This window comes from Perognathus longimembris, chromosome 2, assembly GCF_023159225.1.
Source record: "Perognathus longimembris pacificus isolate PPM17 chromosome 2, ASM2315922v1, whole genome shotgun sequence".
NCBI lineage: Eukaryota > Metazoa > Chordata > Mammalia > Rodentia > Heteromyidae > Perognathus > Perognathus longimembris.
Window position 1 is genome coordinate 26,044,320 of NC_063162.1, and position 15,858 is coordinate 26,060,177.

At 39.5% G+C, this 15,858-nt stretch overlaps 1 protein-coding gene across 3 annotated transcripts in view; it reads right to left on the reverse strand.

Moving 5' to 3' along the window:
• Positions 1–78: 78 nt before the first annotated feature.
• The window catches only part of Entpd1 (ectonucleoside triphosphate diphosphohydrolase 1), an 85,372-nt gene continuing 69,592 nt past the window's right edge, over positions 79–15,858 (reverse strand). For all 3 annotated transcript variants that reach the window (XM_048338591.1, XM_048338592.1, XM_048338590.1), the window contains exons 5-10: positions 15,545–15,704; positions 14,275–14,505; positions 12,779–13,039; positions 7,937–8,053; positions 3,715–3,852; positions 79–1,619 (exon numbers count right to left, since the gene is read on the reverse strand). In XM_048338591.1, coding sequence (XP_048194548.1) covers positions 1,413–1,619; positions 3,715–3,852; positions 7,937–8,053; positions 12,779–13,039; positions 14,275–14,505; positions 15,545–15,704 — 1,114 coding nt within the window. In that variant the 3' untranslated portion in view covers positions 79–1,412. The remainder of the gene's footprint in view (positions 1,620–3,714; positions 3,853–7,936; positions 8,054–12,778; positions 13,040–14,274; positions 14,506–15,544; positions 15,705–15,858) is intronic.

The following is a 15,858-nucleotide window of genomic DNA, read 5'->3' on the forward strand; positions in this document are numbered from 1 at the left end:
ACCAGTAAATTCAATTGTGACTATAAAAAAAAAATTGCACACAGGTTTAATAAGTTTATATTCACCAGCTTTTATTAAAAAAAATGGCTTGATCGTTCAAGAGATACAAGGACATTTGGCTTTTAGCTTGTAGGAGAGCTTGCTTTCTGCATCAATTCAACTGTCAGTCCTTGGATCCAGAAAGGGACAGATTTCCCGGGATAAGGTGAGAATAATGCCACCACTCAGTCCTGCTCAACAGGTAACTTGCAGCAATCTGTAAATGAAATGGCAGGGTCTCTTCTTGTTTCCATAAGAAAGACCATAGCCATTTTACCACAAAACAGCCTATGAACTAAAGGAAGCTCATGCTTGTGTAAGAGATGAGAACAGTGCCTTCAGACTTGGTTCCTGGCACAGGAGAAAAGCATGCCACTCCACCCAAAAATGCCACACTCTCACTAAATCAAATCTTAGGATAATAGATGTGGCATGGCTTTAAAATTCAGTGAACTGTCTTTGTGGTAGAGGTCATTAGCACATTTAGCTGAAAGGTTTGTGATAGCCAACGACTTGGTGAAGAAGTATTAGGAAGCAAAAGAGTGATGTTTGCAAAACATTGTAAATATACTAAATGCTACTCAATGTACTGAACTGAGTTAAGATGGTGAAATTTTGTTATGTGTATTTTAAGATAATAAAAACAAAGCTTGAAAAGATGTATTGGAGGTTGCAGTTTTCCTGACCCTGAGACAAACTGATTTTTTCTTCCTAACATCTACAACTTAATATTCTCTTACATCTAAATACTCATCTGTACATCTGACTTTTAAGAAAATCTATGGGCCAAGTGTTTCACATGATAGCATCTTGTTCTTACCCAGGAAAATATAATTAATTGACATACCAATTTTAAGGGGATTAACAATTGTACTGGATGCACAAACATAGATTTCCTTGCAAACTCTTTGGCTAAGGCTGAAAATGGGATTTATGTCTGCTCTTTCCAAAGATATTGTATGGCTTTTTTTATATAGGAAGGAAGGAGGGAGGGATTCATAAATATTATGAGTGAGCCAGTTTCTGAGATTCTTTTTTCAACTGCTTCAGCTTCCCTGCATGAGACTCATGATGAAGTCAGTATTGTTCTTTTATAAAGCAAAAATCATGAAAGGTGGCAGGTCTTTATACCTATACAAGCATAGAGTACAAAGGAGAAAGAGGTGACTAGGAAAAACAAACAAGATACAGTATCTGCCAGGAGGCTCATGAGGCAGAGGTTGGCGAAATGCATCCAAAGGAAGCCTCAGGCTGGTCTAGATTGGCCCTGGAAATCAAGGATAATCTTACATTCTGCTGCCTGGAGGAAAGTGCTCCTTGGGCAAGTTTTTTGTTTTTTTCTTATTCCATCCAGCGGATTTCAGCTGCTCCTGCTATACCATTTCTTTCCAGAAGTAGGAAGGCTTGTTACATATAAATATGCCTGTGATGAACACTGCTACCAGGATCAGGGAGAAGAGGACCATGAGGAAGATGTAAGTGGAATGTGGGAGACGTGCAGATGATGGTTGCTCAGCTGGGATCATGTTGGTCAGATTCAGCATGTAGCCCAAAGTCCACCCGGCATTGCTGCCCTCGACCTGCGAAGAGTGGAAAGTCATCTATTTGTGGTCCATGGAGTTAGTCTAGTTAACACACACCCTATCCAGGACAGTAAGCAACCAAAGGATAGAAAGCACCCTGTTCTCAAAATACAAGTTATATTCTATACAAGGCATATGGTTGTGAGGAAATGGCAACAAATAACTAAAGGAGAGTTTCGATTTTTCACTACTCATTTCCAAAGTTCAGAAAGGAATATGGTATATGGATTCTACCTGGAAGAACTCAATCAAAGAGACTTTTGCATTTTTTCTTTCTTGTTTACACCAATAGGGCAGGCATAGGAGGTGACAGGAAGCAGACAAAGGATGAGGAAATGACTGTGCTAGCCTTTAACATTGCCATACCTGGAAACTATCCATATAAACCCAGGGATTTACAAGGGAAAACCTGGGTAATAATCCCAACAAGTTAGTATTACTTTATGGAAGTTGGATGACTTATATATGCAGGAAAAAAGATTTTTAAGTTGTAAAACATGCTCTGACCCTGCCAGGGGCCTAGGAATAATTTCCACTCACCTGAGAACTTACTGGAATATAACTAGTCTTTGAATAGTAATTTTGGAAATAGTTACACAGGTTGTACATGGTTATAGTAGAAAAATTAGGAAGTGCAAATAAACTTAACACAGAAAATTTAAATCACCCTTGCTTTACCACTCAGAACTTGTTTCTGTTATCATTTTGTGACATACCTTTCAGTTCTCTCTGAGCATGGGAAAATATGGGAATTAAGTTTTCTGTACTAATTCATTTATTAGTATCTTTGAACAACTCTTCATGTCTCCAGATATTTCTATGCCATTATCAATGGCATGAACTGCCTTTTACACACGTTAAATACTTTAAAATCCTAGAAATGGAGTAACTGAAAATGTGTCCATTTTTAGACTCTTAGCACATATTGTCAATCTCCCAAAAGGTTGTATCAGTTTATACTCCAATTAAAACTATGTGGAATTCTTCTTTCCTCCAAACCCCTACCAGTATTAGGAATTAGTAATTTGTAATGCTTCAATGCTTTGTTTTGCTTGAAATGGCCACATTTTAAAAGGGGACAGGGGCTGGGAATATGGCCTAGTGGTAAAGTGCTAACCTCGTATACATGAAGCCCTGGGTTTGATTCCTCAGCACCACATATATAGAAAAAGCCAGAAGTGGGACTGTGGCTCAAGTGGTAGAGTGCTAGCTTTGGGGAAAAAAAAAAAAAGCCAGGGACAGTGCTCAGGCCCTAAGTTCAAGCCCCAGGACTGGCAAAAAACAAAACAAAAGTAAAAGGGGACAAAATATTTTTGCCATTAGTAGATACAGGCTTAACAACATTGCTCTCATACTTTTCATCAAGTCTAAGTCCCACAGCTAATGTTCTTTCTCTGTTCCTGAATACCTGCAGGTGGCACTACGGTGAAGCACATCAGGGAGCTTGCTTCTTCAGGGCTTCTGCTAAGCCTGGTTTGTAAAGCACGACTTTATTCACTGCAATTCAGTCTCTTCCCTCACACAGAGCTTTCAAATTGGTCAGCCTTGAAGCAACAACCAACAAAGCTTTTCATTCCATGGAAGTGGCACTATTCAAGTGGTAGAGCACTAGCCTTGAGCTGAAGAGCTCAGTGCCTAGGCCCAGAGTTCAAGCCCCAGGAATGACCAAAACAAAACAAAACAAAACACCAAAACCACAGAAACAAATACACAAAGCTGTCTTTCCTTATAAGAAACTATGATAGTCCTTTCCTGAATTGTAGAAGGGGCCTGGGGAGGGGGCCGTGAGAGTCTGAAGTCTGGAAGTGCTGTCACATTGCTTTAGTATCTGTTTTTGTTTTATGAGAATTAGTCATTGTCCCATGGGCAGTAAGGAAACAAAGAATGCAGATTATTCCCCCTAAGTGCCCGTAACTGGGTGATATGTCCAGAAGGGCATGAAACAGAATTCCAGTTTGGATCAGAGGTGGAATGACAAAACAAGACATCAGGCCAAAAACTTCCATCAGCTTGACTCCAATCTTTTTTGAGCCCAAAGCTACTGCAATCAACACCACCCAACCTCCACACATCCAACCGGTACTCAAATTACCTTGCCCATAAAATGAATTTTCTCCCAGGAATCATTAGTAAAATGATAGCCTTGCAGAAGAAGGGAGAGGATGTAGGCACCAGAAAAGCAGTATTCACTCAGGTATTTCTCCTTTATTCCGGGAAAAGAGGTCTTTACCTAGAAGTAAAGTGAAGGAAATATCAGACCTGTACAAAAGAATCTCTCTCTAGTTCTCTTTGCTACTCCTAGACCTGAGAAGAAGAGTAGCAAAGCCCCAGATCATGTGGGCCTGAGGCATGGCTTTCCCAGAGGCACTGGGGATGGTGCTAAACTCCAGTGGGTACTGCAGGGGTTTTCGATTGATGGTATTCTATGGGAGCACTTTCTCCCTAGAGCTCTATATGTTAAAAAATAGGTGATGTAGGAAAAAAAGTTCTTCCTGTGCTATAGTAGGTTTAAAATTTCAGGATCTCCTTCATCACCTAAACTTAAGATATTTTAATATTATTATTCTATCTAATGTATTATATCATTTTTAAAATACTGTATATAAAAGAAGTCTATTAGTATTTAGTCAGTGTTTCCTTCACCAGATTCTTTGGCTAAGAGCTTCTACAAGCATCTTAAGGAAATAATGTTCAAAAAAAGCCTTACCACACATTTAGATGTATGTACTGACAGCAGCATTCTCTAGGAGTATGTTAGTCCTCACCCCAATCACCAACTCAAAATCTGCACTTTCTAATGATTCTTGGGTGATTCATGTGCACAGTAAAGTTTGAGAAACACATTAAGCTCTGGAAGCATTTTACTGGCTAAGTACTTAGCTCGGTGGGAGAGTACTTGCCTAGCATGTGCAAGGCCCTGGGTTCAATTTCCATTACTACAAAGCAACAATAAATGTTCAACATCTTTATTCATAAAGGAAATATAAACCAAAATGACACAGATTTCATCTCACTTCAATCAGATTGGTTAGCATTGTTTTAAGGATTTGGACAGAATACTACTTAACCACAGAAACAAAAAAAAATAAATTTCCAGGCTCCAATGGCTCATGCCTATAATCCTTACTACTCAGGAGGCTGAGATCTGAGGATGTGGTCCAAAGCAAGCCTGGACAGGAAAGTCTGTGAGACTCTTTATCTCCAATTAATCACCAGAAAACCAGATGAGGAGCCATGGCTCAAAGTGGTAGAGTGCTAGACTTAAGCAAAAGAGCTGGGGGACAGTGCCCAAGTCCTGAGTTCAAGACCCATGACCAACCAAAAAGAAAAAGAAAAAATGTATGTCCTTTACAGGAAATGGATATAACTGGAGAACACAGGAATACAAATACCTCATTTTTCCCTATCAGGTGTAGAATTTAAGTTTTGAAAATAGCATGAAAGTATATAAAGAAATAAAGTCTTTTTTTTTTTTAAGTTAAAAAATGGCATGGAGAGCTGGGAATATGGCCTAGTGGCAAGAGTGCTTGCCTCCTACACATGAAGCTCTCGGTTTGATTCCCCAGCACCACATATATGGAAAACGGCCAGAAGGGGCACTGTGGCTCAGGTGGCAGAGTGCTAGCCTTGAGCAGGAAGAAGCCAGGGACAGTGCTCAGGCCCTGAGTCCAAGGCCCAGGACTGGCCAAAAAAAAAAAAAAAAAATGGCATGGAAGTAGACCAAAGAACTGGGAAGAAGAAAAAGGACACAGGGGAGGGGAAAGGAGAGAAATAGGGGAATTATTATGATCAACACACTTTGAATGAAAATGTTACAATGTAACTCATTTTGTATAATTAATATATGCTAATTAAAACTTTTTTTAAAAAAAGAAGACTGGATGGGCAGCTCAGTGGTAGAATACTTGACTGACACACATAAGGCCCTGCATCCAACCCCCAACAATACAAAATAAAAAACAATAAAAACAACAAGATAGAAGATAACAAATATTAGTGAGGGTATAGAGACATGCAAATTAGTATAGCCATTTTTAAAAACAGTACGGGTAGTGGTGACTCACATATAATCTTAGCCACTCAGAACTGAAGATCCTAGTTTGAAGTTAGCCTGGGCAGGAAAGTCCATGAGACTTTTATTTCCAGTTAATTACCAAATAAGCCAGAAATGGAGACGTGACTTAAATGGTAGAGTATGAGTTTGGAGCAAAAATATCTCAGGGATAGTGCCCAGGGCCTGAGTTCAAGCCCCAAGAGCAGCAAAAATGATCATAATGAAACTCATTATTTTATATAATTAATATATGCTAAATGTTGATTTCATGGTGTTGAGACAAGAAATAGTGGTTATCAGAAGCTAGGGAAGATAGAGGGTGGAGAAGGATTAGGAGAAGTTTGTAAATCAGTACAATGTCCACGCAAATAGAAATAAATTTTGGTGGCTGGGGATATGGCCTAGTGGTAAGAGTGCTTGCCTCATATACATGAAGCCCTGGGTTTGATTCCCCAGCACCACATATACAGAAAACGGCCAGAAGTGGCGCTGTGGCTCAAGTGGCAGAGTGCTAGCCTTGAGCAAAAAGAAGCCAGGGACAGTGCTCAGGCCCTGAGTCCAAGGCCCAGGACTGGCCAAAAAAAAAAAAAAAAAAAAATTTGGTGTTCTATTAATAGGAATAAGTTATGGGTACAATATCATACCCAAATATGAATAAATGCTAGTTTTCTATTTTGTATAATCAGTTGATTACATTATGTAATGTAGTACATATTTCAAAAATTCTAGAAAAGAGTATGTTATGTTCTCACCACAAATGTATGCTTAAGGTAGAAGGTATGCTCATTTTCTGATTTGATTGTTTATATATGCATATATGTGTGTATATATATATATAGAAAATCATACTCTGCCACATAAAAATGTACAGTTATTATTTATCAGCCAAAAATAAAAGACGTTTTAAAAACAAGGGCAGTACTGATTATAAATACTTGAGTTGTTAGCCAGATCAATAGGCATGAGAAAGAAATAAAAGGGATCTAAATAGCAAAGGAAGAAGTCAAACAGCCCCTATTTGTAGATGATGTGATTCTATGTTTAGGTATCCTAAGAACTCCATCCTAAAACTGCTAGGGTTGATAAGTACCTTCAGCAAAGTAGCAGAATGTAAAATCATCACACAAAAATCAGCTTTCTCGGGGCTGGGAATATGGCATACTGGTAGTGCTTGCCTCACATACCCTGGGTTCAATTCCTCAGCACCACATATATAGAAATAGCCAAAACTAGCACAGTGGCTCAAGTGATACAGTGCTAGCCTTGAGCAACAAGAAGCCAGGGACAGTGCTTAGGCCCTGAGTCCAAACGCCAGGACTGGCAAAAAAAAAAAAAATTCTATATATCAAAAATGAAAGATGGAGAAGGAAATTATGAGAATAATACCATTCACAATAGCCTAAAAAAATCCCCACTAAGAAATAAATCTAACCCAAGACCTCTACAATGAAAACTATAAATCTTTGAAGAAAGAAATTAAGGAAGATAGCAGGAGATAGACCTCCCACATTTGTCGAACTATTATGGTAAAGATGGGTTTCCACAATATAAGCCCTTTGAGCAATTAACAGGTTAACAAAATGAGTATCTGGAAGCTAAAAAATATGAGGAAGGTAAGGCTGAGTGAACCGAGTGGATGAGTGGAGGAAGGAATGGTAAGTGAACGTGGTCATAATATTTAATGTATGTATGTGAAACTGGAACTAGAAAACTTGCAACGAGTGGGGAGTTAGATGGGGTCAGTGAAGGTAGGGGCATCACTGAGCAAGATGAACTTTACACATAAAATGGATATTAAGAGCCCTCTGTACAATGATTTGAAAAGAGGAAGGGATGGATGGGGGAAGGGAATACTGATAAGGGGGTTTCTGGCATAGCTTTTCCTATAAAAAGGAACAGAAGCATCTGGTTCTACTCATGATTTCAGACAAAAGGCCACAGCAGCCATCTTGGGTCTATGAGAAAACAGGTATAACAGCAGGATTGAAAAAGCAATGGTTGAGATAAGAGATGAACTGCTGACTCCATGCCAGTAGTAGCTTATTATAAGACATCATGTTAAGTGAGAAACAAAGAACTTACTTAAGCCATTATATGTCAGTCTACCAAGGAATATGGATAAATTCATTCTTTACTCCACCCCTGGACTTCTCTAACACATTTATTGGATATTAGTCAAACCTGGATGAAGTTAAGAACAGATTCACATCCTCCACAGTACAAAGGGCAATTGTGACAGCTTCTGTTTCTAGTTACTTACCTCATCCCAGGACTTAGAGCAGAAATTTCCCATTCTCTCAATCATCTGTTCCTCAGAGGACACGCTTTCTGATGTTAAGTTTAAAAAATCCATCACAAAATAGAAAGCTGAAAATGCCTGCAGGAGAAACACCACAGTTTTAGGTTGTGCCCAACACACAGAGACATTGACTTGATCCCTTTGGGGGCTCAATTTTGGCTTTAAAAATAGCAAAGAAACCCTCCACTGGCAATTCCCTACTATAGCATCCAAGTGCTTTAATTCCAATGAAAAGCCCAGTGGAGGTTTCTTAAAAAACAGTGGGTTTTGTTGTTGGATTTATTTTTAAACTACATATACACACATTACAGTGAAGGAGTAGTTTAAGTGGTAGAATGTCAGCCAGGTTGCAAAAGCTAAGAGATAGTGCAAGGCCCCACCTGGTACCAACACACACATACACACACACGCGCGCGCATACACACGCATCCCTTATGTGTAGTAAATAGTTTACAAAATAACTGTATATGTTGCTATTTTAATACCCCCCTCTTTTTTTGGCTTGATTTCTCCACTATTTCTAGTCTAAACAGTTTTATGGCAATGTAGCTAACATTCCACTAAAGGTTTCCAAAAGAACAAAGCCAGAAAGTTATATACTGATTCATAAAGGAATAAAACCAAGTTTTCGTTCTTCCAAAGGTCAAATAAAAATGTATGGACCGCACTTAGAAATATTAAGTGAAGCATCTGTAGTCACAGAAGAAACATGATCTTGGTTTTTTGTTGTGGTTTTTTAAAATCAAGGTCCTATCCCAAACCAAACAGTTGACATCTACTCCCTTCAGAGAACCAGGGGGAAACCCTGCTGAGTGACCTGGATATGTTCATCTGTCTTTCCTGCTGCACTTCAGAATAAGATCTTTATTTTCCCTTTCTCACTCAGTTCATTCATGTTCACATCGGTAATTTTCTCATTCCATCAGCCTGTCAGCTGAAAGACTTAATGGTAACATTTATCGTATAAGTTTTTCAGTAATCCACCACACACTAGATTAGTATCTAAGGTCAATTTCTCTGGGTATATCTCTTCTGTAATGGACTACTCTTTATACAAACAGATTGGAATTCAAACTAGGAAAATGGTGTTGATAGATGAATGGCAGAGTTTAGGGATTATCCTCCCCGCCTCGTTTATGTATACTGTATATTTAGAAAGTAACCTTAATCTCATTTATAATGCTTTCCTTTTTTAATTCTAAGAATTATCCCAAATGGGGCTGGGAATATGGCCTAGTGGCAAGAGTGCTTGCCTCCTATACATGAAGCCCTGGGTTCGATTCCCCAGCACCACATATACAGAAAACGACCAGAAGTGGCGCTGTGGCTCAAGTGGCAGAGTGCTAACCTTGAGCAAAAAGAAGCCAGGGACAGTGCTCTGGCCCTGAGTCCAAGGCCCAGGACTGGTAAAAAAAAATAATAAATAAATAAACAATAAAATGTTCCTGGGCTGGGAATATGGCCTAGTGGCAAGAGTGCTTGCCTTGTATATACAAAGCCCTGTGTTCGATTCCCCAGCACCATATACAGAAAATGGCCAGAAGTGGTGCTGTGGCTCAAGTGGTAGAGGGCTAGCCTTGAGCAAAAAGAAGCCAGGGACAGTGCTCAGGCCCTGAGTCCAAGCCCCAGGACTGGCAAAAATAAAATTAAATAAATAAATAAATAAAATGTTCCCTTAAAAAAAAAAAGAATTATCTCAAATGACAAAAAGTCTTCTCCTTTACCCCAAGAAACAACATCTCTGAAACTCTGATAGTTACGGATCACATCACCAAGTTTCTTTCTGTGGATGGAAGACACTTTAAGGGGGAAAAAATACACTATTCTGGTCTTGCTTTTAGGCTTCAGGAACTCAAACCAGAGATTTTTCTTTTGCCAGAATGGATCCAAAGCCAATTCTTGAGAATGCTGACTCTACTTTAGGATTGCCTGAGTTTGCTTTTAGCTACAGATAGGATACTTTCCCCTCTCAAGATCTAAATTGGTGAGCAGTCCCTTAATAACCTCTGTGTTGCTCAGTATTCAGCTGTATTACATATATGTAAACAAATACATTTTAAATGTTCTTTAATTCTAGTTCCTTATTGAACTTTTTTTCTAGGCTGTGCCAGAATTATAAATGGTACAATGTGGTCTTAAAAAATAATTCCTAAGTTACTTCATAAGTCATTCCCAACAGATGTTCCCTCTTCCTTTTTGGTGTTTCTACTTTGCCTAACATTAGGTTACATCTGGTAACTAAGGCTACACATAGCCAGACAGATGAGAGCATTGCCAAGGTGTTTTTTGTTTTTTAATTTGGGTAGGTTTGCTTTTGGTGGTACTCGGGTTTGAATCTAAGGCTGAGACTTGGTAGGCAGGTGCTCTATTGTTTGAACCACACTCCCATCCCTTTTTCAACTTTATTTTTCTGATAGGGCTTCAGATTTTTGCCCAAGGCCAGTCTTGAATAGAAATTCTCCCACCTACTTATGGCTCCTATGAAGCGGAGATTATAATTATGCACCGCACACCCAGCTTCTTTGTTGAGATGAGGTCTTATTAACCTACCCTAGCCTCAAACTGCAGTCTTCCTAATCTCCACTTCCAAAAAGTTGTAGCAAAAATCCTTTCACCACAAATTCTTTATGGTTTAGAACACACAGGCAAAATTATTCTGAAAGTAACAAGAATGAAACTGGATTTATATGCTTTAAGTATCAAGCACTTGGCAATGGGAACTCCTGTAGTGTAAGTGGCTCATGCCTGCAATCCTAGCTACTCAGGAGGCTGGGATCTGAGGATAGTGGTTCAAAGCCAGTTGGGGCAGAAAAAGCCCTGTAAAATTCTTATCACCAATTAACCACTCAAAAATTAGAAGTGGAGCTGTGGCTCAAAGTGGTAGAGTGCTAGCCTTGAACATGAGTTCAAGCCCCATGACCCACAATTTAAAAAAGAAAAAGAAAAAAAGAAACAACAACCAACTTTTAAAGTTTCACCTGCCACTAGGGTTATGTAAGCCTAGATCCATGACACTACCTACTACTGTTTTTTCCAGATTGGAACACAATGAAAAACTTACACAGTTCATAAAAATCAAGAATTAAGAATTAGGCTGGCTGCTAGTGGCTCATGACTGTATTCCTAGCTACTTAGGAGCTGAGATCTGAGGACCTTGGGTCAAAGCCGTTCTGGGCAGCAAAGTCCTTGAGACTCTCATCTCCAGTTAACCATCAGAAAACTGGAAGTGGAGCTGTGGCTCAAAGTGGTAGAGTGCTAGCTTTGAGCAAAGGAGCTCAGGGACACCACACAGGCTCTGAGCTGAAGCCCCACACCAAAAACAAAAAGTCAGGAATTAGATCAGGCTTGACTACTCTACAGGGAGCTCTTCCTATGATCCTGGACTGGGTTAGGAGAACTGAGAGAAGCTCTCTAGTGAGATATTTAGAATCAGACTTTTTTCCATGGGGGTGGGGTGTGTGTGTGTGTGTGTGTGTGTGTGTGTGTGTGTGTGTGTGTGTGTGTGTGTTTGAGAAAGGAGAAAAAAATGTGAAGGCCAACAAAGGCCCTTATTCCTTTGAATGTTTTATTTGTTTTATTACCATGAGAACTGAAGTTATTGACTGTCATTTCCCTAAAACAGGGAAATCAATCTAAAACACATACTGGTGCTTTTCAAAAGATAGCAATTTAAATGAGCGGTAGCAGCAGGCATTTTTATCTTTTTCTTTAAAGAACTCTCAAGCTGCAGGAATTGAATGACTTCTTGAATGAATTATATATCTATAAACACTTAGTAGTTTCTGCCAAATAGATAGTAGATAAGTTTGCAATATATTCCTTAATTGTGATTGCAATAATACTTGTTGTTTCCAGGACAAAAATATGGAGTTTGAATGGCTATTTCAAGAGGCCACGCCTCACACGGTTGGAAAGGAATGAATTTGGAGCTAGAATTCAAACTTTTCACAACATAATGCAAATGTTGCAATTTTAATACACCCTTGATATTTAAATATTTCTTGAGATTTTCTGAGTTTAAATCTTCCTTGAGATTTCCTGTACTTGGTGTATCTTTTAAAAAAATTTAAATTAAATTTTGGTGACAAGGTATTGTACAAAGGGGGTACAGTTACATAATAAGGCAGTGAATACATTTCTTGTGATATCTTACACCCTCATTTTTCTTTTCCTTCCCTTGATCAGATAGGCATATATACAATATCTAGTGTACCAAAACTTGGTAAATATCTTGAAAGAGGAAAATGCGTAGCTGGTCCAGCTGCTACTTTTCCTTCTGACATCTGGAAAGTCACTCTGGAAGACTGTAATGACGCGGCCCCCTTTGCCCCAGCTTCTTCTTGCTTACAGAAACCTCAATTTACCCACACACAGAGGAAGTAAGGTGCCCAGGAAGCACTCCTCCCAGGAGACAATTATTAGTTTAAACTAGCCATTTCAATCCATTTCCTGTAACACACCATAGTTTAGAAATATGCAACTCACTATGTTCTGGCTAAGAGAATGTCTGTGGTCCTTCTGCATAATTAAATATGTGTGCAAAACAAACTCTACACTTCATTCCTGCATTGATGTTACATGGGGACATGTGTTGCTTGAAGCAGTAGCTGCCATCTTAGCACCACAAGAAGGTCAAGGAGATAATGGAAGGTGATCCCACCCAAATAACCAACCATGAATTTTCTTGATATTATTATGTGAGAGAACAATAAATCCTATTATTTAAACTCTTTATAGGCACATATTCTCCAACATGCAACCAAAATCATTCTTCAATATACCTCATTATTTTACAGAACTTACCCCAAAATTCCCTTGGAGTGGTGGCAAGAAAATGCCATTGAAGGCACAACTGGAGTAAGGGCAGTAACTGGTGTTGAAGAGCTCAAGGATACTTTGCTGGCATTTTTTGTAGTCTCCAGTACCCTGGATTTGAAACTGATCAAATGGCAGCATCTTCTGGAGCCTGTTGGTACAGGGGCTCTTGTAGACCTCACTTATATTCATTGTCTTCACATATCCAGAGTGAAAGCATGGGTCACTGATGGTGCTGCTATTTGAAACCTGAATGGAAAAAATCACTTGAAAGAATCCTACATGAATGGTTTTGGAACTAAAAACACAATCTGATGTGGTCAGTGTGAAGGCCTCAAGCAACATTCCAGTACCATCATTGGCATATAGCCCTTGTTTTATTTTCTTTTTCCTTTGAGAATAGCTTTTCTTTTTTTAAAACTATTTCTATATAACAGGCTCAGAAGTGGTACGAGATACCAATGTAGTAGCATATTTATAGAATGTCTATAGAGTGAAATCTGGGCCTAGAAATACCATTGGTTGATTTACTGGTATTAGTTAGGGCTATAGTTAAAAAAAACAAAAACCATTGGTTGATTCATCTTAATTACACAAGCCACTAGGAGAATCACAAGCAAAACTCTCAGACTCTCAAAAATATAAGCCAGAGGTCTATATACTGTCCCTTCCTCCCCTCCCCAAGCAAACAATCAGAAGCTCCAAGACCCGAAAGGTGCCTTAGGTCCTTCAAGCCAAAAGTATAAAAGTGAGTTTTACCCCTCAAGAGAAGAAAAGGGACAGCTGTAGAAAAGAAATGTCACAGTGATTTGAGGCTCGGTGGGCATCACTCAAGTAGCACCTACTCCTATGGTGGTCATCTTCAGAACCAGAGTGCTGGGTTGGGTGGAACTGTGGAACAGAGAGAACTGGCTGTCCTTTCATGAAAACGGAGAACAGCTGATGTGACAGTCTCTCTCTGTTTACTAATCAGGGTGTGCCTGGTTCTCCCATGATGCTGTCTTCAAAATGCAGAGGCATCTGGGAACAAGATCTAAAGTGTAGACTAACAAATTCAGTGTTGTTCTGAAGTTTTATTTTCTTCTTCTTCTCCAGGTAATTTCTAACAACTCTGTTTTCTGTGATTTATAGGAAAGGGAGATTTAAAACTAGTCTAGATGAGCTTATAAATGGCAATCTTTCTTCCAAACAGTGCTCTAAAATGTAACTTTCATTATCATTGTCACCAGGGTGAGAAATTAGTTCCTAAGAAAGGATCTGACTGGTGTCCTTGGAGATAGTACAGTAAACAAACACAGGAGGGAATGTCTGCATGGGACAACTCATAGGGGTCAACCAGATGTAGTTTGGTATCCTGCCTGAAAAGATTTGGAAAGCACAATAATCAGCTTCAGACCAATTTCTGGATTAGAAGAGGAAATAACAGGATGTGGGGGTTGAGGACCAGATGTGGAGAGAACAGGTCTGAATTCAGTTATACTTGCCTGAATATTCTTGGCCAGTTTCTGCCAGAGTGCTTGATCCTTCCCATAGCACAAGAAGCTGTGTGTGTATACAGTGTAGTCCTTGCCATAAAGACGAAATTGCAGAGAGTTTTCAGGGGACTCCACAGTGTCGTTTAGGGGCACAAAAGTGATTTGTGTAGAGGCTCCCCCAAGGTCCAGAGCACCATAGGTTTCCTGACTTTGTGAGATCAGGCTGAGCCAACTCAATTTCTAAAAGAGAGGACAGTTACTAGTCTAGCAACCTGTGGATATCCTGCTTTACATATGATTTCTTGGACTCAGAAGTTCCTAAGGCAGTGAAGCAGGGGCAAAGCTCACTGCAGACTCCTAAGTCAGCATCAAATGAATAGCAAGAAAAGAGGGGCTTCAAAGATATAGCCAGACCCCAGCAACTTGGAAGCCCTGTGACTAGTCCTTATAAGCAAGGGGCCGGAGGCAAGCTGATTTAAGTCCTAGTCTCCATTCAGTCATAAGCTGTGCGTTGTTGAGCAAAATAATGACTCTTTCTTGGCTATTAGAGTTGGGCTCTAACAGGAATAATATTGCTTCATGCTCTTGTTCTGATAAGTGCTCAGCATAGCACAAGACACCCAGCACAAGACAGATACCAATTATTCTTTTTTTTTTTTTTTTTTTGGCAGTCCTGGGGCTTGGACTCAGGGCCTGAGCACTGTCCATGGCTTCTTTTTGCTTAAGGCTAACACTCTACCACTTGAGCCACAGCACCACTTCTGGCTTTTTCTATATATGTGTCTGCTGAGGAATCGAACCCAGGGCTTCATGCATGCAAGGCAAGCACTCTACCACTATGCCACATTCCCAGCCCCACTAATTATTTTTTTTTTATTTCTTTTGTTTCATTTTGTTTTGGAGATCAGGTCTTTCTATGACATAAGGCTGGCCTTGAACTCACAGTTTTTCTGCCTTAGCTACCCAAGTAACTGGAATTACAGGTGTGTGCCACCTTACCCAGCTATTCTTACTTTTAAAAAGGCTAAAGTAATTATAAACAAAATAGATACTATTTTCCTTCATGTCTCCCTAAGGTAAATTGATAAGGCTCCAATACTCTCCACTAATGGAAGTTCTTAAAAGACAAGTCTACCTATAATGACTTTTACACAAGTGAGAATATATTCATTAATCCATCAATCAATCAATCATTCTGGCTAGCAACCCAGATACTTCCTGAGAAAGCAATGGCACTGGCCCTCAACAAGCCACCTTCATGGGTGCTGTGGGTATTTACCTCAGTGAATTTGCCCAGCAGATAGTTGATGGTAATCCATCCATAGGCACCTTCCTCCTGGCCAGTGATAATCCGTGCGCCCTGGAAGTCAAAGGGGTAGTTGCTAAGGCTCCTTGACACTGCAGCCAGGACCCTTTCTGCCGACTGTTCATTTTCCATTCTACACAAAAGAAGAGGTGAAGTTACAAATTTTGTCTTAAAAATAACACCTACCGATTCATCTGGTCACCCATGAAATGCTCCAAGAAATGGACCATATAACACAATAGAGTAGGGTCAGAGATCTCTGCACATGGCTATCAAAGGAACATTCC